Source organism: Trematomus bernacchii, unplaced genomic scaffold, assembly GCF_902827165.1.
Source record: "Trematomus bernacchii unplaced genomic scaffold, fTreBer1.1, whole genome shotgun sequence".
NCBI lineage: Eukaryota > Metazoa > Chordata > Actinopteri > Perciformes > Nototheniidae > Trematomus > Trematomus bernacchii.
In genome coordinates this window covers 6239639-6266572 of record NW_022987342.1, presented here as the reverse complement: position 1 = coordinate 6266572, position 26934 = coordinate 6239639, and the positions used below count along the sequence as shown (strand labels likewise).

Here is a 26934-nt window from a genome sequence, read left to right as displayed (position 1 = left end):
AGTGTACACAAAAACAGAGGGGGTAACCTCTAGGAAGGACCTGTTTACAGTAAACATGAGGACACACATAAACATGTGTTGTCATCTGCAGAAAAGAACACAGCAAAAACTGCCTTAAAGGAAAAAATAGCAATGACATTAACAAAAAGAAAAAGTATCACAATTGTTGTTTGGTATACGATTGTCCCAAAGACATAGACCTGACATAATGTATTATTAGGGTGACTAGGTGCAGACAAGCCACATGTGGGACAAAGAGTATGTTTGTGTGGGACAATGTGGGACATGTTACTGTGCTGCTAAGAACTAGTTTAGATTTCGATATAATGTCCTTCTAACCCTTAAAAATAAACATTGAAATGACTAGATTTCAGATATTAATAACAGCGCTTCACTATTGTTTGATTTGTTTGCACCACCTTTGCAAGTAATGGACTTAATTATACTTGGTTTGAATTGATTTCTTTCCTAACAAACAACTAGTATGAATGTATCCATTGATCGTCATTTTTCTTTACGAGTCTCACATGTAGTGTCACTTCAAATTGTCATCACCTCTATTCGTGATTGAAAAAGAACTCTGGGAAATTCTACCAAAAACCCTGGGAATCGCCCTCCGTCAGCTAACCCCTTGTGTCAATACATTTCCAGAGTTAGTTTGATTGATTGACGTCTGACACAGCTCATTTGGATAGCTCTCTCTTGCTTTCTAAACAGCCATTGGATAAAAGTCAAGTCTTAGAAGGGCCACTGTCAATCAAATGCAGGACATCATCTCAATGTGTGGAACGAGGCACAAATGGTTAAAATGCTGGGCAGTCGTCACCCTATGTATTTTTGTTATGTCAATTATCTGGTCAAGTTAAAGACGAAGCTTTAAAAAATGTTTAATTGTCCAGTTGTTGTGAGCATAAAACGTATAGAAAGGTATTCTTCTAGGGCACCATTCACTTATCATTTGCAAAGCAGGCATTTGAGGCACAATGGACTGTTGGTTGCAGCGGTTGAGGGGACCAAAAAACGCCACCCCATTTTGGTGTGAGCTCCCCCTAGTCTTTTTATATGCTTTTTTAAAACTATCCTCCAGTGAACTCTTATCCTCCACCTGTTTCTGTCAATATAAACACAGTGAACACTATCTTTAGGCATTTATGAGGATGCTGCTTTATCTTGGAGTGCACATATAGTATAGTTTATATCTGTATATAGTATGTATCTGCAGCAACACATTTACTTTCTCAGGAGGCTGAGATTATTGGGAGCAAACAAACAGAAGTTAGTGTTATGTTTCCAATCTATAATGCAGGGTGTAGTGAAGTATGGAATAAAAGCATGTTCTCTTTTCCCCCTCTGTTCAGGTTAAAGCTAGACTGCTACTGATCGGCTCAAAGATTGCAGGTCAAATGCTTGAAATTGTCTACACCCAAGAATGTTGTCTGTAATTTTACATCAGACCCCTCTCTCATTTATTGGAAGAATACCAGCTTTTGCGATCACACATAAGATGTATAGTCCCACAGGCTTGAATGTTCTTGTTAAAGAAGTCTTGTGTTCCTCAGTCTGTCAGAGATGGATTGTAAGTAGGCCCCAAAGTACTGTCGAGTACCGTGTATGTATTGGAACACAAGAAACATTTTGGGAAATATCCCAATAATAATGTGAAACTAAATCAAACTATCAAAATATCAAAGCGAGCTCGGCAAACCTCCCTAAAACTTTCCAAATAAACATGTTTTTATATGAATCATTTCAAACATTTGTCTCTGAGTCTGACCAAAAGTAAACAAAAGAAGCTGCCCGGGCGTTCATCCAGGGGAATATCACTCATATTCCTCCTTGCACGTTGTTTACATGTTGGATGCAAACTTACTATATTGTCTTCTATGAAAACTCACAAGCTCTTAAAACAAGTAAGATGCTATGTGATGGTAGCGTGATGTGATATGTGTAACCCTACAGCAATAAACATAATCTAGTAATGCATATTCCTGGATCCAGTCGGATCAGAAATACCAACAGTATGAGCAAAGTTTAAGTACAAAATAAAACGAAATGAAAAGTGTTAAGGTCCATTTTTTTCATGAAACCTGTACATATATAAGTTAGGTTGCCCTGGATGTTGATGCCTCAGTTATCTCTGATCAACCTATCATATCCCTTTCCCCTTGCTACATACTAATATAATCCCATGTTTATTCATATACACTACCAGTCAAAAGTTTGGACACACCTTCTCATTCAAAGTTTTTTATTTATTTAATTTGTTTCTACATTGTAGATTTATACTGAAGACATCAAAACTATAAAAATAACACATATGGAATTATCTAGTAAACAAAAAAGTGTTAAAAAATCCAAAATATGATATATATTTTGCTGGCTACTGCAGAATGCTGTGGTAGCCATGCTGGTTAAGTGTGCCTTGAATTCTGAATAAATCACCAACAGTGACACCAGAAAAGCCCCCCCCCCCCACCATCACACTTCCTCCTCCATGCTTCACGGTGGGAACCACACATGCAGAAACCATCCGCTCACCTTCTCTGCGTCTCACAAAGACCCCGGAGGTTGGAACCAAAAATCTCAGATTTGGTCAAAGTCTAATGTCCAATCCTTGTGTTTCTTGGCCCAAACAATTCTCTTGTTGTTGTTGTTCATCCTCAGTAGTGGATCTTTGGAGCGATTGGACCATGAAGGCCTGATTCATGCAGTCTCCTCTGAACAGTGGATGTTGAGATTGTCTGCTCCTTGAGCTCTGTGATCATTGATGTGGGCTCTAATCTGAGGTGCTTTAATGTGCGGTTTCTGAGGCTGGTAACTCTGATGTATTTATCCTCTGCAGCAGAGGTAACTCTTGCTCTTCCTTTCCCGGGGGGGTCCTCATGAGAGCCAGTTTCATCATAGCGTTTGATGGTTTTTGCGACTGCACTTGAGGATACATTCAAAGTTCTTGACATTTTCTCGACTTCATTTCTTAAAGTGATGATGGACGGTCGTTTCTCTTTAACGAGTTGAGTGATTCTTGCCATAATATGGATTACAGCAGTAGTCAAATAGGGCTTTCCACTGAGCACTAACCCTACCTCTGCCCAACACAACTGATGGTCTCAAACACATTCAGAAGGCAAGTCATTCCACTAATTGAGTCTTGACAAGGCACACGTGTTCATTGAAAACCATTCCAGGTGACGACCTCATGAAGCTGACTGAGAGAAGCCAAGAGGGTGCAAAGCTGTCAAGGCAAAAGGGGGCTACTTTGAAGAATCTAAAATAAAAATCATATTCTGTATTTTTTAACACTTTTTTGTTAACTAGATAATTCCATATGTGTTATTTCATAGTTTTGATGTCTTCAGTATTAATCTACAAAGTAGAACACATTTTAAATAAACAAAAACCATTGAATGAGAAGGTGTGTCCAAACTTTTGACTGGTACTGTATATATAATCAGTAAATCAAATTGTCTGATACTACTTGGGGAAAGGGACCCCAAGGATATGGGTCCCCAAGGTAGTTTAGTTTTGCCTGGTTGGTAATTCAGCTTTTCACTTTTTTTAACAATCTTACCTAGCAACTGCACTCCGCGGGTCAGGCCGTAAACATCAATGAGGGCCCAGAGAGGCTCAGCTGTGCGGACTCCACTGAAGAACAGCATGGGACTGGACTCATTAATGCGGTAGAAAACTCGGCCCTTCTTGTCAACCCAGAAGGCGATAACGCTGCCCTCATTGGCAAACTCTTCAGGCAGGGCCTTGGCCCAGAAGCCACTCTGGGCCACCAGGTCAGGGCAGGCGTATTTGGGCAGGTTGTCTGGGTTTATCCTTGAGGGGTCTTTGGCGCAGAAGCCAAGACGTAGAGCCCCGCTCCAGCAACACTGCTTTTTAGTAATCTAGGAAGAAGAGAACCAAATGTGGCTTTATTGGTATTATTTGGTTATTTCCTAGAAATATGATACAAATAGTAAGGCCCTTTGACAGTTTCACAGGAAGAAGAGCTGGGAAGGACCCATATGCAGGAGAGTACTAGCAACAGGAACTTTTGACATAAAAGACTTGGGCGTATATCCAGGCAAGGCGGCAAGAATACCAGAAATGCATGCAGAACTAATGGGGGGATAAAGTGCAGGTGTACAGGAGGGGATTGAAGGTCTAATGGGGAACCGTCAGAACTAATAAGGCCAGGAGAGACAAAATAAAACTGGCGGGAAAACAAGAAAAGGAAGTAAAACAGACATATCATAGGGGAACTTTTTTAAATAAAAAAGGAAACTGATAAACAAAAAACTAGAATGATGACAGACATGAGGCTGTATATCAACCACGACATTCAACTACTACATCATATTTGACTTAAAGTAAAATAATAAGCAGTCCGATAGTTTGACAGTTGAAATGCTGCCAGACATTAAGGAGCTTAAGTTCTCCATTCGGACATTAAGTACCTTGAGGCGGACTTGCTCATACAGCACTATGGGCCTGTTGCTGAAGGTGATGGCGTTGCAGAAACTGGCCTGCCTCTTAACCGTCTTCTGGGTGAGGTCCATGACGATTTGGGATCCCTTGGCGTTAGGATGAAAGAGAAGTGGGCTGAGGGGAAGGGGGCCACCAGCGCTGCCATACTGAATAGGCAGGCACCTCTTGGGTTTGTGGTGGCATCGGTGTGACGTGGACGGGAATGGGCCACCGAGGGAGTCTGAGGAGGAGAAAAAAAGAGGGAGTTGAGCTCTACTGTGAAACAAAAACGTCCTAATTAGGAGCAGGAGGTTCAGTTAAGTAACTATAATTAGTGTTTCTAGTTTTGATAAAAACCTAGCATCACAGAAAATAGCATATCACATAATCTGAGTTCTTGCATTTGGCTTCTTTGCTGATTATTTGTGAGCAATGGGGTAATTAACTAATCAGCCATAATCACATGTGGCCCTGCAGGGTGAACTTCAAAGCTTGATGCAGGTATAGATTGCAACACTAATCGAAAAAACTGAAATGATCCTCTTCAGTTAATCACAAAATGAACTGTTCTCAGACCAAGGGACCAACATTGTGACCTTGTGATGTTCCATGTGGACTGAAAGCAGTTTTGGTTCGGCACCAGTAAACTCAAGTCTTAGTAGAAGCCATGCACTGGCTGGTAAATATAGTGACGTTTCAACATATTAACACACTAACCCTAAACCTTTCATACATATGAACAAAATCATCCATTATTCAGCTACATTCAAACTTTGTTAAAGATACCAATACTAAACAGCCAAATAATTTGATCTTGCTTGGTACAGCTCGACTGACTTTATAATTAGATGCATTCAGATCCAGTAAAAGTGTCAGATTGGCTGATGAGTTTGACCACAGCACTTGAGGGGCTACTGGAATTAACATCCATTGGAGCAATTTCACAGATTTTCCCGAAAGCTAGTAACTGGCAGTTTAAAATAGCAAAATTAGTATTCTATAAGTGAGCTGGAGACTGTGACAGAGAATTCTAAAACATCCACCATCTAACACTCCTTTGATTTGTTATACAATACATCATCATTCTGGGATGTTAAATGATTTCCAGAAGTTTTAGTATTTGTGTTAGAACATTCCAGTATTTTGTGGTGAGGCCAGTTTAATTTATGTTTTTGCTGTGCCCCCTTTCTCTCAACTTTCCTGGTCTACTCTGGCTCTACATGATCCACATTTTTTTACCTGGATATTTCATCTGGCAGAGTGTTTAACCAAGTGATAGCAACTGTGATTACAGGTTGAGAAACAGAATCCCATTCCGAACTCAAATCATTACTTTTCCCTCAGCTGTGTTGCATTATGGACTAGTCAAGCTGCTGTCAGTGGACTGGGATGTCCGTTTCTTCCTCGATTGATTCCACCCTGCGATTTACTGTCTAGAAATAAACCCTGGCGCTTAAAATCAGAGGAACTGTTACATCAGCATAAACATCAGGAAAACCCAATGTTTATCCTGATGTATCAGTTACTTTATGTTTTTTTTTCAATCAAGCTCCAGCCAGCTATGTTGGAGACATTTCAACACCAAATGTTAGGCCACGAACTGTCCATCAATACGTGAGATGCATTTCTGCTTGTAACATATCCTTTCTAGTACCAGATCCGTACTTGGTCCCATCTGGGATTAGAACTGGCGACCCTCCATTTCCCACACAGACTGGGCTACCTGTTCCGTTCTCGGACTTCAACCAGCTACCCTCCAGTTCCGAAACTGACTGAGCTACTGCCGCACTTTAAAAAAACACACACGTTGTTTTAGAGAGTACGATGTTAAGCTGCATTACAGCTAATATCAGGTGCTCACTTCAAAAATAAATATCAATGGCTATACTTGAAAATGTCAAAGTAAAATTAGAGTTATTATTCAGTTTATTGCACTTTGGATTGCCAGAGGACTGTTTGACAAACAAACTGATGAAAGCCAACAGCAGCAGATGTCCTGTGGAGTCCTGATAAGACCAAGCAGCCTTTTTCTAAAAATCTGCACGCTTTGTGTTCGCTTTCTTTCTTTGTCTCTGTCCTCTCCCTCTCATCTGTGTTTATCTAGTAATGACCCTGGCAGTGTTTCACCCTGCTGTACGTGTGTGTGCCATTCATTATGGCCCCGATCTAAGAGCACCGTTGAGGCCCTTTTGTCTTAGGCAGAGCCACAGGAGAGCGGTTGTTGAGTGTGTTCGCACATGGTCCTGGGCAGATTGAGCTGAATGCATTACTGGGCTCTAAAGAGGCGCAGCTGCTGTAGAGGAAAACAGGCTATGTGTGAATTCATGTTCCTTAGCAACCCCTCGTATCTAAAGGTCCTGATCAGCGCACTCTTTCACTCTGCGGCTATCAGCTAGAAAACGACAGATGCCTTTTGTTTACTCAGACACAACAAGATATTTATAGTCCTAGATTGTGGCTTTTTTGCTACTAAGCTTTTTTGGGAGTCAATTCAAACAAAAGAGAATAGCCGTCTACAGAGCAGAGATAACGCCTTTCTATATTTGTATCATTTTGATAGATCTCTTTTTTCTTCCAACCTTTTGCCAAATATTTTCACCAACAACATCTTAAAGACTCTACAGTTGTACCTTTCTGCTATCAAAATAAACATGTTAGGTCGTTTCAGACAAATTACACTTATAGTAAAAATAACTTGAACTCTTTCAACCTCATTTGTTGCAGCAGAGATGTTTCGCCTTTTTTTTATTTGTATAATTGTATTTTTACAGAGTGAGTAAAATCAATCTGTTACAAAGTTGAATTACTTCCAAAAACATTATAAAAAATACTTTGAAAAAAATAAATCAAAGAAAAATAGAAAGTGAGATGCAGTGATGTGTTTTCAGCAAACAAAACATCTGAAAAAAAACGATTGTACACTACCTACGAGGAATAAACAGACCTTTATTTATAATTGTCATGATTATTTATCTCTATATATATCTATAAACACTTACCCATCATTCTATTGTTGTTATTTTGATATCAGTATCATCTAATTCTATTGTTTCTGACATTCTTTATTTCTTATTCTTAAACATTTCCTTTAGCATTTAGTGGACAGTGAAACAGAGAATAAGAGATTATAGCAGTCACATTAATCAGGTAAACCAAAACTCAAAATAAATGTGAATGTTGCTAGATGTGGCAACTGTAAAACTGGTGCTCCAATAATGATCAGTTCTATCCCTGGCTTCTCTAGTCAACATATCATATGTTTATAATGATGTGCGTTATCATATTACTCATCTTCATAGGGTTTCCTGTAAAGGTCCTTCCCATATATATTATACTTTTCACGTTTTAGTGGCATCTCGGCTAACTGATCTGCTATACTGCACTCAATATTATCACACCACTGACTGTATGGGTTGAAGCTGCTGACGTTTTGTTCCAATCACATGTCACATTAGATCTTGGAATTGTGCGTTGATTGACTGCGAGCAAAACGATACAGTATATAAACACATACAGCCCAAAAAATAATTAGCCTGAGGGTTATTGTTTGTCTGAACATAGCTTACATGATTGTGACAGAAACATTTCTTTATGTTTACTTTGTAGAAAAAAACCTATTTATACCCAACAGCAGTTAAACAGTTTTAGATTCAGTATGTACTCTTGCATCCTGTAGTTTTAAGTTATTGGAAACACCAAAGCAGCTTCATGCCTGCTGCCTGCACTCAGTCCTCCAATTACTTCAGCAACACACATCCTAGATCATGTCCACGGAGCTGAGATGCGTCCCCTTGATGTAAACAGCTTGGAAATGGCTGCTGTTAACATCAATCTGACAGCTGCCTCTTAAAAAACCTCTTTGATTTTGTGCACACGGCTTTATGCGTGTGTTATCTGGAGAAAAAGCCATTTTACCAGACTCACAGGAGCCATTTCGCCAAAGGTCAAGGACGTTTTATTATTAACAAACAGTGTGAAAAGCTGCGTTCACCTGTGTCCGCTAGAGTTCTTTATCCAACTTATAACAATCCAGGATTGTTTGAGACTTATACCTGTCATACGCCAACGAACATCTCTATGGAGCAGCAACACTAATCTCCTACCATTTCATTTGGCTGACGGCTCAGAGGTGACGTGTGTGTGTGTGTGTGTGTGTGTGTGTGTGTGTGTGTGTGTGTGTGTGTGTGTGTGTGTGTGTGTGTGTGTGTGTGTGTGTGTGTGTGTGTGTGTGTGTGTGTGTGTGCGTGTGTGTGTGTGTGTGTGAGAGAGAGAGAGAGAGAGAGAGAGAGAGAGAGAGAGGGAGAGAGAGAGAGAGTGTTCCTGTATGTGTAATCTTTATCTAGAGCTGTGTAGCCATCACTGACTAACCTAAGAGGTTTACCATGCAAATAGGATTTTATTGGTGGGAAAAAAACGGTTGAAATATTTGCTCAGTATTTGCTTGCGAAATGACTTCCTGGTTCTGGGGAACAAGTGTATACTCCAAATGAAACGGTCACATGAGTTAAGCTGTATTATATGGAATTAGGTTGAATATTATTTGCAAATATTACATTCTTGGTATTTTTTAAATGTGTACCAAGAGGTCTGGGATTGGAGGCAGTCTAACATTTGCGAGTTTTGTGAATTTTACAAGGATACTAAAGATCATATGAAGGCATTTTCTAACAACTAACATATAGTGAATTAACTCTGTATACATAATCATTTTCTTCACTCTAAACACTATTGACTTGTATTTGCACATACCATTAAAGAGGCCCTATTCTGCGTTTGGGGTTTTCCCCGTCCTGTCGTGTGTTTTATAGGTTTCTGTGCATGTAAATGGTCTGCAAAGACTACAATCCCTGTGTACCCTCCAGAGTGAGTTTCTCTCCCACACACTGCCCCCCCTGCCTGAAACGTCTCTATTGGACTCCTTTGTTTACTTCTGTAACATAGTGACATCACTACGTACTGCTTGCGCTTCTATTGACTGGCGCTCCAACACATTGTACGTGATAGACTAAGGAGCGAGACATCTCAAAGTGGTTGACCAATCACAACAGAGCCGGCCAGCTAATCAGAGCAGACTGGGCTCTGGTTTCAGACAGAGGGTGAAAAGAGGTGCTGCAGCACAGGCAGTATGAGAAAAATAAAGAGCTTTTTGAACATTAAAGCATGGAGACATGTCACAGTAGAGACACAAAATATAAATATAAACCTGAAAATGACCATAATATGGACCCAGATTGCAACCATGTATAACCATTAATTGTAATTTAAGAACTATTCACAACAGCAGCATTGTTACTGTCACTCCCTAGGTAAAACCCTACCTAAAACTCACACAAACACGCACACACACGCACACACGCGCACACATGCGCGCAAACACACACACACACACACTAAAATATTTAAACCATTTTTGGGATTAGCAAGCCTGCAGGCTAGTGTTGGGTGAAAGATAAAAATAAAAATGTCTTCAATATTTGCATTGCTGTCACTGTGTAGCCATTAGTTATTATTTAGAATGTACTGCTGTACTTTAGATCCATCAACAAAAAAATAAACCATACTAAGAAACCATATTTAGCATTATTTTCATGTCATGTTGACTCTTGTGCTGATTACACTAATTACCCTAATTCTGTTCTCTTTGAGTAATTGCAATAATTACCATCTCATGAGGATAAAGCATGTATTTCAATAAATGTTACTCTTAAGTTCTTTATTTGATTTAGCTCTCAGTGTCATTTACAACGCCACCAACCAGCCTGGAGGGAGATGAGAAACAACATCTTAATGATGTTTACATAGCAGTGTCTGGATGATGTATTCAGTCCCACTGACTCATGGCAAAATGGCATTCCAGCCTGATGCAACACCAACTGTGAAATGAATCACACAATTATAGTGACGATTCATCACCCGCATTATCATTAAGGCTTTGCTACATTATAATACAACTTAGGGCAACATGGCTTAATGTATTCAAAGCTTCTATATGGAGCATTGTACATTGTAGTTGACAGGGTATTACATTTCCTGTCTTTCTAGTCTCCAGAGTTTATACATGTGTGACTGATGTTAGACAGATACAGGCCGAGTGTGTGAAACCCAATAGGAGGTGTGTGGCTCAATGACACTACTACTGTGGCAGTGATAGTAACTGAAGCCTCTATTCTACCTGGTGACAGGTAGCTGGAACTCATTACGGTAACGGTCTATATGTTGGTGGTAACCAAAGGGCTTGACGTGCTGCTAGGCAACATCATGACAAATCTATTGGTTAAGTGTACTGTAGATGTTTCGTGTCCATGGTGATGTTTCATAGTGGGGGGTTTTAATAATGACACTGGTAAAAGCAGCATCAGGTTGCTCAGCTGATATTTTGTGACTATTTCCTTATTGTTGCTTAAGTTGTAGCAGCCTAAAAAATAGGCTCATCTGCCATTTAGATTTTCTTTTTCTATTTACCCTTACATTGTCTTTATGTTGGAAATGGTGTTGTCTAGCAGAAGATTGGCTTTAGAGAGGAATTTAGAAAATCTCACAGATTACATTCTGCCCGGAATGGTCAAATGCACCCATTTTTTATGTTAACAGCACATTTAATGGCTGTTATGAGTTGATTTAACTACAAATTATATTGCTTCAGACAGAGAAAAATGGGCAAGCTGCACTTATATTGCAAAAGTGAATTTGAAAATGAATGGTCACAGTTGTTAAAAGGTGATAAACATTGGGAATCGAAACAGAAGACCTGTTTTTAGGTTAAGGCAACACAACTTCTTATATGTGTTTATGATACTTATCTTACTGATGTTAAAGGACACCTATCATGCTATATTTAAATGATATATTGTAGGGCCATACCTATATAAGGTATATTTATACGTTTCTGTTTACAAAATACCAAACAGATCATGCATTTTAGCCATGCCTCATTTCGCTCTATTTGCTGTTCTCCAGCCCTGTTTTTGCAGGGGGCTGATTCTGTGAGCTGCAGCTGACCACACCGCCCTGCAGGAGAGGGGAGCTGCTCTGATCAAGTCAGAAGAGGGGGAGAAAAAGAGATCTCCGTCCTCCGTGTTTTATTATATAGAGTCGTTATTCATTTGTTTTAAAGCTCAATAAATAACAAAGAAGACCTTTGACCGGCACTTTTCTAATTTTGTCCGGAAGATTTAAACTTTAACGGACATCTTGACCGGCAAAAGAAAACCTAACTGAAACTCTGCCGCACGGTCCCCTCGTTCCTTGGAAGAGGCGGAGAGGTGGGTGTTTGTCATCTGCTGGTGGACTAACCGGAGAGAATTACAGTGCTTGCCTCGACGGGGAGGAATTGCATTGAATTAAAGCAGCGGGAGGAGCAAACGCTTGCCTCGGGGAGGGAGAAAAAAAGCCACAGCGGAGAATAAACAGAAGGGTAACCATGGTAACCATGCGCGGGAAGTCTTCTTCGCTGCTTTTGTGGCAGACTACAGCACCACTTACAGGCCTGGTATATGTACTACAGCGTCTCCAGCGCTTTCGAGCGGCAATGGCCGGCTGTGGCCCAACCCCACATTCCCCTGATAGGTGGAGAGTTGGCCCAATAGCCGTAGCGCCACCGTCCTGACGTCAGGACAGTGTTCAAATCTGGATCAGTTTTTATCAGATCCGTTGCAGCCCCTTTTTTAGAGATTTGGGTATGGAGGAAAATAGAGAGGGTTGTGTTTTCTGACACTTGGTGAGTTCCCTGGAACACCGGGGACACATATTCATGTATAAAAGACGTACAAAAGTGCATTTTGCATGATAGGTCCCCTTTAAGTATTTATTTGTTGATTATACTACATAACAAATGAATAACGACTCTATATAATAATAGGCTATAATAAAACACGGAGGACGGAGATCTATTTTTCTCCCCCTCTTCTGACTTGATCAGAGCAGCTCCCCTCTCCTGCAGGGGGGCGTGGTCAGCTGCAGCTCACAAAATCAGCCCCCTGCAAAAACAGGGCTGGAGAACAGCAAATAGAGCGAAATGAGGCATGGCTAAAATGCATGATCTGTTTGGTATTTTGAAAACAGAAACGTATAAATATACCTTATATAGGTATGGCCCTACAATATATCATTTAAATATAGCATGATAGGTCCACTTTAAAATATATTAACGTGTCGAGTTTTGGTGTCAGACAAGACACTAACAGTGGTCTATCGGTGAAGGTCCTGTGTCTATTTGTGCCATCCATCTACCCTGAGGGAGGGACAGGTAAGAAGAAAGAAAAGAGGAGGCGGGGAGAGGAAAATTAAGAGGAGAGAAGAGAAGGGAGCAGGAGAGGAGATGGCAGAGGAAAGAGCTAAAGATCAAACTGATGACAAAAACATTCGGTACCACTTTACAATAAGACTACCCTTATAACGGGTTTACGAATAGTTTGTAATTCATTTATTAATTAGGTTGTGAACACTTTATAAATCATTAATAAGCTTTTACAAGACATGAGATATGGGTAACTATGCCCGGTTGTTTGCCAAATAGTGAGCCCACATTTATCTGTACTGCTAAGCCTTATATTGGCTACTTAGCTTATTTCGTCTTCTTCATCAGCCAGCATCCTTGGTATCTGTTGCTCACTGAGTTGATACTCCCCCCTTCCATCTTGAAGTTTCTTGGCATCTCTTATGACCATTTATGAATGAGTTACTAACATTTATAACTGCCAAAAGGGAGCCTTATTGTAAAGTGTAAAACACATTCCCATTCATTAATGAGTTACCATTTATAATTGGTTGTTTTTAAGTTTAATACACATGTCCATTTATGAATGAGTTATAACATTCACGCTGACCTAATACACATTTTTCACATGAAATGCAAAGTAAAATGCAACAGAACCAAGCAAAACATTTTATTCACACATGAAGAAAATCAGGACTCAAAATAATGACTATTTAGTATGACTGATACACATATTTAAACATAAAAGCTTTTCTCAGACATAAATGAAAGACTTGGTAAGACATACTGGTACTCAGACTGGAAAGGCTTTGTGTATACTATATTCTTGAACAAGCGTTCAAGCAGTACATCAGGGTGAGCAGAGCCAAGCCAAGATGACCATTCAAGAACCTTGAGGTGTTCCTCTAACAAACTCTCTGTACAGTTTCCTCTCAGTCTACGGACATGTCCTTTGACTGTCGACCTAGCTCTTTCTATATGTTGGGTATGACTGCCAGTCTGGGGGTTCACAAACCACCAGAGGCCTGTACTACGAAGCCGGATTTTCGCTTAGCGAGCTAACTTCAGGGAAAACTCTGGGTTTCCGGTCCTACGACGCTGGTTCACTTCTTAGCGGGCTAGATCTCCATGGTAACTTATGCTGAACGGCTAACCTGGTCCGGAGCAGGTTTGGTTCCAGGATAAGAGATCAACTCAGTGAAAGCACTGCCTGCTGACCAATCAGAGCTCAGTGTACGGAGTACCACTTTTTGTCTTTAACTCCCATCATTCCGAAGACCCATTTTTTCCTTCTTTTTTTTTTCCAGGTATGTCCAAAGCGTCCACGTGCATATAACAAAAAATAAATCATAACATCATCTTAGTTAACAACAAAATGCACACAAATTACAGTAAAAATTGTTGCACATCATGTTTCAAAATGCCATACTTGTTTATTAGGTGCATTGTATAACATAATTTAAAGGGGACCTATCATGCAAAATGCACTTTTGTACGTCTTTTATACATGAATATGTGTCCCCGGTGTTCCAGGGAACTAATCCCCACAGGAGCAATTTGGGGTTAAGTGTCTTGCCCAGGGACACAACGACATGCTGACTGCAGTGGGACTCGAACTTGCTACCCCCTGATTCGAAGTCCAGCACTCTATCCACTGAGCCACAGCCGCCTTATACTCAAATAAAATAGTTTACTTTATCAGCATTGGTATTACCAAGGCTTACTATTTATTTGATACCAATTTGGTAATACAATTAATAAAAAGAACAAGGTTTGGGTTCGTTCTTCAGATATGACTGTGACGTTAACGTGTAAGCTCAATAATGAACTCCCGCTCAACCAACCATATTGCAATATCTAAGTAATCATCTTGAAATATGACATTATTATTTGTAATATACACACATCTTATTGTGAGGTTGATTTCACATACACTACGCCGCTCTTCAACACTACTTTGACGTTAGCTTGTCTACATAATCGATCATAGCAAATTTAAATTAACCTTAGCAAGGCATAAAGTTACCTACCTAATAAAATATCTCTCTAACTTAGAAGGATGACATTATTTAACCAACCTCAAACAGAAGCCGTTTGTTCTACAGTATTATCCCACTCAGTGGCGGTTCTAGACCAATTTGACTGGGGGGGGGGCAGGCTGGGGATTACCACTTAATGCTTAACACTTCTCTATTACATTTTAACTTGGAGGCTACGATTAGCATCGTTAGCACAGATGTAGCTACCACTTGCTTACATGCTAACCCAAGCCTTAACATTCATTAACGTTAGCTGACTAAAAACATAAGCAACACATAAATAAAGTACTGAAATTTCACTTACCGCAAAACCGCATTCATGCACCGTCTGTTTTAACCGCAGAGCGAGTCATAATATTCCGATATAAGCATGAAGAATAGTCCACAAGGCACCAGCACCACAAACACGGCCGAGTTCAAGTTATGTTATGATGAAGAACACGAAGTAAGCTAGTGCCAATATAAGGCTTAGTCATCTTGCCAAATAGTGAGCCTGTGTTGATGTATGTTAGAACTGGTTTATAAATGGTTCTTAATGATTAATAAAGTGTTTACAACCTAATTAATAACCTAATTATAAACCCTTTATGAATCCTTTATAAGGGTAGTCTTATTGTAAAGTGGTACCAAACATTCATCACATTAAGTCTGGATGGGACCCAAATTGGGCTGAAACACCAAAATTCAAGTCTTGGTTGTACTATACTTCAACAGCTCTAATAAGGTTCAAGAACTATATTCCATTAACCTGTTAAGCTCCATTCCCCCGCGGGCGGGGGAGAAATTGCATCATCTGCAAGAAACAGCATCTGAGGGCTTCTTAACATTTAAAAACCTATTAATGTGTCATACCCACTTAACGGGAAGAAACTCAGCTATCAGACAATATTAACCATTTTTAGCAAAACAAAACAAACAAAAAATGCTAACACACTTAGCACAGAACTCACGTTAAAATACCCTTATTACGTATCGTATCTGCACAAACAAGATATCGATTAGCAAGCTGAGATTCCACAGATTCTACAGGTATTAGTATCATTACTGACCGATCTGAACTCGCGACATGAGAAGCTAACACAGACATCACACCACGTAGCATTAGGTAGCCAACACGGCAATATGTCTTACCTTTGTGGTTTTCTGATCAAAAGTTGTGTTCAATGGCATTAAAACGATAAAACCGCTGCTGAAGGTTAATCCATAGGTTAATCCAATGTGTCTGTGTCACTTTGAAATTATTTCTGATAATCCATCAGCAATAAACCTAGTTTTCAGTTTTCAGATTTCAGAGCGTAAAATAGGTTTCGCTTTGGGCAAACTGCGTGTGCATAGCTCTCACTTCTCAATGGTAACGTGTGTGTGTATGTGGAAATTCCCCTTCGATTATATTGGCTCTAATGGTTCAAAAGAGATGTCAATCATCAAAATCGACCAATGGGTTCCAGAGAAACGGCAAATACACCCATTTCCACCCAAATGACCCCAGAGGTGGGTTTCTTTTTGCTAAACCTCTCTAAAAAGGTCAAATGTCACTTGTTTTGCATCAATCTTGATACAGGGTACTTATTATATGTTATAGTTTGGATTCCTAAAGCTTTTAGTCTATATCCCATCATTCAAGGGTGGTTTTCACTATAAGTAATGGTTTATTTTTGGACAGACACTATAATTTAAAGAAAATTCTATGTTCAATCTGAATTTACTTTAAAACAAAAATAAATCTATATTGATTCTGACTTTTCTACATCTGTTATTGTCATTTGTTCTGGGAATGTCATTTTCGAGTCTGAGACCTGAAAAACAGGCTTGGTGCTTAACAGGTTAAACGCTCATAGGAAAATATTTTTGATGGTTCTCAATGAGAGTTTTTCCAGGTCTTACATTACATTAGATTGATATAGTGTTATGAGCAGTCAAAACCAACTAGTCTTTTTTACCTTAAATGAACATCTGTTTCTTGTTTCTTATCCTGTGTTATCAATATTTCACATTGCGATGACATGGCAGTGTAAGGTGAGACAGCGCAGATGATGAATTCTGGCTGACGTCACCCGTTACGCACCATTAGTCTCCCGGCTGTTAGCGCGTTCTCTTCACGAGCAGGATTACACAACCATGATCCATAAGTAATAACACGGCGAGGCCACATACAGTGGAGCAAAATGTAATCCAATGATGCTTCCTTGGCAGTGAAAGAAAGCAGGCTGGTGGAGAGGCGTAATGATATGCAAGGTGTATTGACTGACAGCAGGCAGGATGCTATTCAGTACTGGCTGCAAGTCATAATGGGGGCTCTGCCTTGAAGGTGACCTGTCGTGAGGATGAGGATGAAAGGGCTGGTTACCACACACACACACACACACACACACACACACACACACACACACACACACACACACACACACACACACACACACACACACACACACACACACACACACACACACACACACACACACACACACACACACACACACACACACACACACACACACACACACACACACACACACACACACACACACACACACACACACACACACACACACACACACACACACACACACACCTCCCCTGCTAGCTTGCCTCATACTGTACACCAGGGGTGCCCAACCAGTCGATCGCGATCGACCAGATTCCCAGTCGATCGCGATCGACCAGATTCCCAGTCGATCGCGAGATGTGTCTAAAAATAGAACAACAATATTCTGTTTTATCGTTAATGTCCTATAACATAATCTTCCTGTGCCAGAATAATGCACTTGAACGCATCAAAGCTTTGTGATTGGCCGGCGTGACCCCATGTGTCGGGGCGTGGCTGGTGGGCAGTGGGCACTATTTCGCTGACGTTGTCCGTGTCAACAGGAGTGACAGTCCGCACACACACAAGACCGCAATTATGGCAGAAGCAAAAAAGCCCAAAATATATAATTTTTCAGTGGGAGGATGATTATTTTTGTATCTATTCCAATTCAAAGTCCATCTGTCTCATCTGCAATGCGAGCGTGGCTTTATCGAAGAAGGGTAATTTAGGAGCGGCATTTCAAAACAGTGCACAAACGCTAGGAGACGGGATTCCGTCCTAATTCTGCCCTACGCTCCCAAAAGGTGAGGGACCTGAAAGGACAGCTAAATGCACAGCAGTCCATTTTCAGTCTTTCCAGTCCAACAAGAGCAAGGCTGCTACCATAGCATCTTATCGTGTCAGTCACGTTCTTGCGAAACACATGAAGTCTTTCAAAGACAGCGAAGTTGTGAAAGAAGCATTCCTGGAGGCTGCCGACGCACTTTTTGGGGACAGTAAAAATAACAGTAGCATTTCAACAGGTTTTTGATATAATAAAAACTCAAGTTAGATACCGTTATTATTCAGCAGTAAGTTTTAGTTTGTTTGAACTTATTCATTATAATTATTGTACAAAATGGTATAAGAATGCAAACTTAAATTGATTATAGTCTATTATCAATTCAGGTTAAGAAACTAGTGTTGCTTGCATCCTATTTTAAAGGCATTTCTTTTTATACTCTACTAAAATGCAACAAAAAAAGGGTTTGATTCTATTAATTTTGTCTTTTTATTGCACTTTGGCAGCAGATTCCTGTGTAGCTTCAGATCTGAGTTGTCTTATTAGTAAGCCTAATTTATACTTTTGTAGCAACACTATTTTTATATAATGGCAAAGAAAGGGTTCAGAGTATTTTCTTTTTTTCCTGTGTCATATGTGGCAGCACTGTTCAATGTTTCTTGAAAACATTACCCACTGTAGTATGTGACGTGTGAATAAACTCCAACTCTGTATGAACAACACTGTTGTGTAACTTCAGTTAAATACTTGTATGTGTGTAGATTAGAAAGAGGTAAGATAAAGGATCTGCAGTACTTTATGAAGTATTAATCGTACAAAGTCAGTTTTATACAAGTAGAAGTGTGTATTTACCTGGTAGTAGGCTGTCAGTAATGGCTACGCCTCTCTATTTGAACTGGTAGATCTCGGCAGACTGGCAACTTTAAAAGTAGCTCTCGGTTCAAAAAAGGTTGGGCACCCCTGCTGTACACCTATCATCTGATTTGGTTGGGGCAATCAATGTCAAAGCTTAAATAATTTGAACTTGAAGCGCAGCATTTTGCACTCATAAGGCGCTTTCAAACCGCAGTACTTTTCCCACAAAGGTTCATCAGAACTTAGTTCATGAGAAATCTTTAGTTCTCATGAACTAAGTACAGATCGCGTTCACACCGGAATAAGTCCCTGGGGGAGGATTAGGCAAATTAAGCCGCTGACGTCACTTCTTCTTCTTCTGCTTTGGGTTTACTGGCAGGCCGCAAACAACTTCACGGCGTATACTGCCACCCGAAGTCCCCGGCCGGAAGTCCTCCGAGTAAATCGCCAGAACGCCGACACCTCCTCATCTCCACCGCTCCCATGTTTTCTTTTGTGTTGCCATAACTTAGTCTCTCTGCGTTTGTGCGCTGGGCTAATGCTAATGCTAATAATGCTAATGCGAGGATAATAAAATGGCGGCTTCACAAAACTTTTTGGGAGTTTTACGGGGCGTGGTTTGCAATCCGCCCAGCCAATCAGAAATAGGAACCTTTTTCTCCCACGAAAGTCCCTGCTCTCTAGCAGGGACGGAAAAGGGGGTAAAAAGGTTCTCATTAACTAATTTTAGTTCCAGATTTTTTTGGTGTGAACGCGACATTTCGGAACTATATCGGAAATAAAGTGGGAAAAGTACTGCGGTGTGAAAGCGCCTATAAACTGCTTTCACATGATTCCGAAGGCATCTCATCACCACTGCTAAGCTAAAGGCGGACTCGTGTCGGCGTGATGACGTTTAGTAATTTATTTAGTCACTTGTTAGAAACCGCAGTTTACTGTATATGAAAAATAGAAGCTTCGGACAAAAACATGAAAATCTCTCAGGCTTGTTTTAACCACAGACCATTTTCAGGCTTCTGACAATAAACACAATCAACAAAATGTTGGCTTGGTAAAATCTTTTATTCATGCTTTAAGTCATTTATGAGTTTTAGGACTCATTCCTGCTCCAATCTAGCAGTGTGAACTGAGGTGAAAGTTTAAATAATTTGAGAAATGTATTTCAAAAAGTATTTTCAATGTTGGTTAGCATTCAATAACCTGAGGCCATATCCCATGACTAGACTGCAGTTGTGTCTGATTCTAGGAATTTAGAAAATGATACTTTGTTATGTGGCATCTCTTCAGCTCAGTCGAGCTTTGCATTTGAATAGTGAATCCAATTCACATCAAGCGAGCCAGACGCTCCATCCAATCAGCCTGTGCAGCTCAGACACTGGCCCACATTCAGTCAATCTGGAGTAGAGAAGTGGAGCTCCCACATACTCGGTAGACTCTATTATGCAACCATTTCAAAAAACAGTGTTCGGATGCGCTCTACTGCTTTTCACCTAAACAAAACAACCTGTGGAGGTGCGACTTTAGGAAGCAATATCTGTTCCTCAGTAAGTCACACCTTTCTACATGTAAACACTGTGTACATAATAACAGCACGGACAGTTTTCTGGAAAATAGATTTCACTTTAGGTAGCTTTAGTTCCGCAGCTGCATTTTATTTATTATTTTGAAGTTAAACATCCGTTGAGGGGTTTAAATATAATACGAGTTTCTTAAATTAGCTTTCTTCTCTTTTCCAGAAAGAAGAATCAGAACAATTCAGTGGTTTCTGTGAATGGCTTACCATAGCAACGATTGTACTTAAATATCAAATTCAGTTAAACACCATTTTTTAAACCCTTTCCATTCGCTTGTGAACACAACTGAATGTGAATCAGCAGCGATTATCCAACAGCTTTTGAACAGATCATTCTATTTGGTGGTTTAAAGCGGGCAGCAGCTCTAAGTTTATTTATAACTAGCCATAGTTGTGAATGGCTGACTGTTGATACGGATGCTTCATACCCAGTTATATCACTCTGGAAGAACAAATCAGGTCAGATTTGTCTGTTTGATAATCACTTCACTCGGTATATTACTAAAAACACTAAGAAACAACATATCTTTTGTTATGATTTCATAAGAACAAAAGCTCCAGTCAAGATTTAGCAGGCATGCTATGTTTTATTTAACTATGAATGCAGTAAGTATAAGTATATATTCTAATATCATACTCCTTTAAGTTAATAGTCAATTTCCTAATCCCTAAACTGCGTCAAATAACTTTCCCAATAAGTGATGTAATAATTGGGACTAAGCACAGATGTTTGGTTCAAAATATGTTGCAATAATAACTTATAATAACCACTTGCTAGCCAAATAATCAATGAAAATTGAGGTACAGATTAAGTTCAGGGCAATATCATTATCATGCGAAACCGGGGACAACAGATGGTCCTAAGCTGAAAATAGGGCAAGTCAGTGATTGTTTTCAAAGCAGCCATTTTGGTTTGCCATAGCAGGGCAAGAAGAAGGTCTAATTCAAAACGTTAATTAACCAGACCATTGAGACATAAAAGGAATTGGTATGCAACAGCTCTGTCATGGATGTCTGGCACGTAAAAAAAAGGGAGGAACCACAGATAAACAACATCGTCACATTTAGATAATGGCAATCAGTTGCAAAGGCAAACTGTAAAACGTGATGGTAGAGGCGTTCTCGTTTTACAACCCATTCCATCAGAACTGGGTGGCAAGGAAACAGCTCAAAGTTTAAGTTTATTTATACACTGAAACAGGCAGGGGAGTAACCATTTAAAATGTTTATGATCTGGAAAAGTGGATTACCTACCACATGTACACTGGTACAGAACTAGCTCAGACTGCGGTCTCAGAAATAGGTGGACCATATATCTCTAAGGAATCATTTTGTATCTGAAAATGTACCAAATGGCCTATAAACTGTAGTTCAGTGGTGTTATGCAACAAAAAAAAAAACTATTAAATACCCTTACACTTCATGGCAATTTTATTTATATATATGATTCATAACAAATCATACCACTATTATGCTGAAATCAATATTAGCTCTTACGGCCCGTCCACACGGCGGCGTGCGTTGAAGCTTCAACGCTTCTGCCCATTCACTTTGAATGGGGTGACGTCATGCTTTGCCGAACTGCATTGTGAGAGCGTTGCTTCGCTTTGCTCGCGTTGCTCGCTTCAAAAGTTGAGCAATGTTCAACTTTTGAAGCTTCGGCGGAAGCGTCAGCCAATCAAATCATATGCCAGTACAAGCTCTAGCCAATCAAACCGCGTGCTTGTGTGTCCGGGGCGGGAGATTCATGTGATTGGTTGTTGGTCGAGTTTCAGACAAGCTCACCGGCAAGCTTCAACGCACGCCGCCGTGTGGACGCTGCGTTAGAGATCCAGGAAGTAAATATTTGCATATTAATGCATATTGTGTTTGAATTTCCATGAGGTGTTAAACCTTCCTACTAAGGAGAAGGGGCTCTAGCTTCCTCTTCCTGCTGTCTTAGTCTGACCCTCTTTAGCTAATTGGATTAATCTTGGGGCTTTAATTAGAACGATAAGGTGGTCAACACCGGAACAAGCTGTAGGAACAGGGACTTACTGTAACTCCCATAGGTTCACTTATTTATATTGAGACAACAAATACATATCATCACATGTTATATAACAATAGCCATTAATTCAGAAGTATAGTATTATCATTGCTTACCTCCTGGACTGCTATTACACTCTTATAATAGGCAGAGTTTTACTTTTATCCATGGCTGGTGGGTAATGAAGAATACATGGCCCTGCCTTACTATTCCTAAGGGTCACAACAACAGTATTTAGTAAAACCACAGATACTTTCTGTAGTGATAATTTATATCATGGTTTTTGATTGTTTTAAACGTTGCATATGTACAAATTCAGTGGTTTTGTTTGCGTGGATGAATAATGACAAACGATAAGTAACCTTTGTTGCAAGGATGTAACGTTAGCATATTAGACCGACTTTTTGAATCTCATTGTTTCTGTAATTTATTGTTTGTTGCATCAGAATTCATTAGCACAACATTCAGCCCCCTGAAGATCATGTGCTGTGCGTTATTGTTGTTCACTAGTGTTGCAAATAACTTCTTGCGTGGTGTTTAAAACGAGTATAATAGTTGGCCTCACCCTCCATCTCTGCTTTTAGTGTATAAAAACTCATGATGGATATTGTTTTCTTACACCACAGGCATCAAACAAGACACACAAAGTTTGAAGCTAGTCTATAGTTTGATCAAGAACCGCGACAGAAGCTTTACTTTTGACTAACACCATTTATTTACTATAGCCACCAAGTCCCTGGAAGCTCTCCAATACATGTGAAGTTCTAGAGAATGTTGTATCCCACCTGCTTGGCCTAGCTAATAACAATATGTATCACAAGGTTAAGCCAATTTCAAGCTAATGTAAATGGCTTGAAGCAGTGTACCTGCCTGTTTCTTGCTGTTTTGAATCTTTATGGTTTATTGCACTGACTGTAAGTCGCATTGGCTAAAAGCATCAGCTAAATGAAATGTTATGTATTCCACAAAAACCCTGAAGACCATTTGTCATTATCAAAACAAATCAAACACTATCCCACTTCTAGACTAAATCAAACTATCAAATACTATTGTTTTCAATAGCTATTCATCATGCTGCCTCGACCTTTATGTCACGGTAGAGGATAATGCAGAAGAAAATCAGTACATTGATTTCCTAAAGCCCAGCTGTGTCTCTTTATTAATGAGGGGAATCCACAACACAGAGGAGGTAAACCCTGAACACTTTCCATCCCTCACTGAAACTGACTACTGAGCCCACACAATGTAAACAGTTTACAACAGTTTAATATGGGACATACATAGCATGTCCTTGTAAAAGACCTGGGAGGTGGTGACATTAATCAAAAGTGAACACAGCCAGATATTATGGGAAAGGGTTTTCCCTCATTTCCAATTATAGAACTTGATATGCAACAGAAAGAAGATTTTTGTTACCTAAAGTAAAAACAAATATGATGCAGAAAAGAGTGCATATCGTTCAACAGAATACTGAAAAATGGGGTCAAACTTTTGTTACTTTAAAACATTTTTTTAAATTGAACTGTAACCGTGTGTATGTAGATTTTTATAGCTGCGCGTCTGGAGCCCCCTATTCTAATTAGGCTACCGGAGTGACGTAACTGTGAGCGAAGAATAGGCTGTCGCAGCTCTGTGATACCTGATAACAGCCAGTGCTGTGAGGATAGCGTGAATAAAACACAATTTACAACCGAACGACCGTACCTGGATGCAACAACACAGGTTCAAATATAATACGGACGCAAAATATAAAGCCACAAATATTGATTTCTTACCGTAAAAGGCATTTCGCGTTATCTGGCCACCCATTGCTTTATTCCTGTAGAGTCGGTTTATCGCCTGTATGGATTATTCGGATGCTCCCGTTGCACGCTCTCTGTGCGCTCGTGACATGATTGCACTTTCGCGTCCAAACGCAGCCTCCTCGCGCTCCTGTCCTCCGAACAGATGCAAACACCGGAGACAGAGACCCGCACCTCCTCCTTGTTGTGAGCGCAGGGCCACATCCGTGAAGGCAGCAGGCAGCAGGCAGCAGGCAACTCCGCCCCCCCACCCCCCCATTCACTGAGCGCTTTCTCCGTCTCGGGTCCCACTCACTCACACTGTCATTTACATAAAAGGTGGAGACTGACGGAGCGCGTTTAACGCTGTCACTGCCGCCGCACAGAGCTGCCACTGCTGGGCTATTTCTGGAGGTGTGGGGGTGACCAGGGAGAACATGTTATTCTACAGCAGAGATTAACTGAATTCAGGGTTGGGAGGGGTCATGTAATTGATTTTATATTTGTAAGTTAATGTAATGTAATTATTAACCTTACTTACATTTACCTATTTTTTGTAATATATATATATATATTTTTTTTGGGAAATCTTTACTTACATTTCTTATAATTATCTGATCTTTTTTTAATTTACTTTAATTGTGTCCTTTCATTGCACATTCTAACTTTTTGGTTTTACACATTATTTTTATATATGTTTTTTTTATTTCATTCAACAAAGAAACAACTGCCACGATACACAAGTATTTCTGAATCTGATAATAAAAGAAATGCAACTTGATTACTTTCCGTTACTTACGGATTACTTCCATATTTAATGCAATACACATAATAATATCATATATATTCAATAAGTGAAAATAAATAATATGATGGCTTAAAATATTGTTTATTATGTAAAACAAGAGAACAATGCAACGTTTGAAAGGAAGAAACCAAGACATTTTGCATCAAAAATGCTAAGTGTTACTTTAAAATATGAAATAAGCTACAGTTTAAAAAACTAAATAAAAATGGAGTAAACAGAATCATTTTAATGTAATAAGTTCACACACACTATTTCATGAATATATAGGTTCACCTACTGAATAAAAATAACAAAAGTCACACAAATTACAAATTCATAGAAACAGAATATATGTCTACTACAGTTTATGAATCCACATTATTAAAAAAAAATCAGGTGTCCACCTAGTTAACTTAACTTTAAAAAACCTTTAAAAAATACGGCCACCATACAGGTTTTAAGATGCCAGATAAAGTTAGACCTATACAGAAAAGCAGTAATGCTAATAATCCCAATAAAAAAAAAAAAGTTATTGTAATTTGTATTTTTGTTCTGTGACCGTAAGAGAATACAGCTGCTTTTGTTTTTATCCTGACAACGCAATCCTGTATTATGTTACTACCCAAGCCTGCATGTATTAAATGTAATCCTTTTAGGTCATAACAAGCAATTACATGAATACATGAAACCGTAGAGGCAGTAAGTTCCTCCGCAAGTCAAAAATGCAGACTGACTGAATGAGCCTAAACTGGATCACTCTGAAACTGATGGTGATGGCCAGCAATCAAAACTGGACAATTCCGACTATAATCAGTGAAATGTGAGTGGTCTTTTGGATAAAACCCTAGCAGTCAAGAATACGACATTTCCCCCCCGACAAAAAAAACGATTTTAGAAAAAAAAAAAATGCTAAGATAGAGCACAATAAACAGGAAGGCTTCTTCAAAACTTGGAAAAATAAAGGAGCTACAAGCTAAGCGTGGCTCCAGAAGCACCGTAGAGCGAGTGGTCACATTCTTTGCTCTCAGCACTCACTCTTTCACCTCTCGTACTTCCTGATGTGCCTCAGGCCCCTGGCAGACAGACTGGGTGACCCCTCAGGAGTCAGGCCTCTGACTTGAGCTGTCATCACGTATCCATGGTGACCTCACGGCCCTCAATCTCAGACACCACAGTGTTGACTGTGGCCTGAAGCTAGAGGCTCTTAGAGCATGTCACAGGGAAGAGCAGCCTGAGCTATATGAACTATTGGAAATGGACAAAAGTATACTTGGTGAAAGTAGTATTGAGATCCTTTTGAGACTCTTGTTAATATTTGTGTTATTCACCCAATCTACAAGTATGTCCACATCATTATTGGAATTAAATACATTAAAGCTATAATAAACTCTACACTGCTGTTGTCTCTGTCAACCTCCCACTCTAGTTACAACATTCAAACTATCTTCAGGCAATTACATTTCTGTATTATACCTTTCAATTTTTTACATATCTACGTGGGTACAATCTTATAGTGTGTTGTACAATTTTTAACATTTATCTGATTTTATCTATATTTATTTTTATAAATCACTCAATCTTTTTTTAGATCACTATTAATCTATTTAACCACCGTTTACTTAACCTGTTTAGCCCGAGAGACCCCGGTACCGGGGCCCTCCCGCAACATCTTGCAGGAAACAGTGTCTGAGGGCATGTTCATTTAATAAACTATGAATGTTTTATATCCATGTAACGGGAAGAAACTCATCTAACTGATCATTTTTTTTTTTTTTCAAAATAAAACCCACAATGCTAACGCTGAGCCTCTGAATTAGCAACGAGCGAAAGATGCTAACAGATTACTGCACCGAAAATCACTCATAAAACCTTATTATTTATCTTTTCTGCACATCCAACACATCGATTCACATCGTGGGATGACACAAAGTCGATGGGTTCATACATTATCACTCTATGATACGAACTTGCGACTTTATAAACAAAAACAGACATCAAAACATGTGGCGCTAGGTAGCTAAAAACGCTAACATGGTTTACCTGTGTCGTAGTCTGGTCAAATGTGGTCTTCAATGGCATTAAAACGATAAAAACGCTGCTGAAGTTAATCCATA

At 39.6% G+C, this 26934-nt stretch overlaps 1 protein-coding gene across 1 annotated transcript in view; it reads right to left on the bottom strand.

Moving 5' to 3' along the window:
• neurl1aa (neuralized E3 ubiquitin protein ligase 1Aa) overlaps positions 1–24292 on the bottom strand; it is a 54258-nt gene extending 29966 nt beyond the window's left edge. The window contains exons 1-3 of the mRNA XM_034128248.1: positions 24028–24292; positions 4443–4693; positions 3569–3890 (exon numbers count right to left, since the gene is read on the bottom strand). Coding sequence (XP_033984139.1) covers positions 3569–3890; positions 4443–4693; positions 24028–24061 — 607 coding nt within the window. The 5' untranslated portion in view covers positions 24062–24292. The remainder of the gene's footprint in view (positions 1–3568; positions 3891–4442; positions 4694–24027) is intronic.
• Between the last annotated feature and the right edge of the window lie 2642 nt (positions 24293–26934).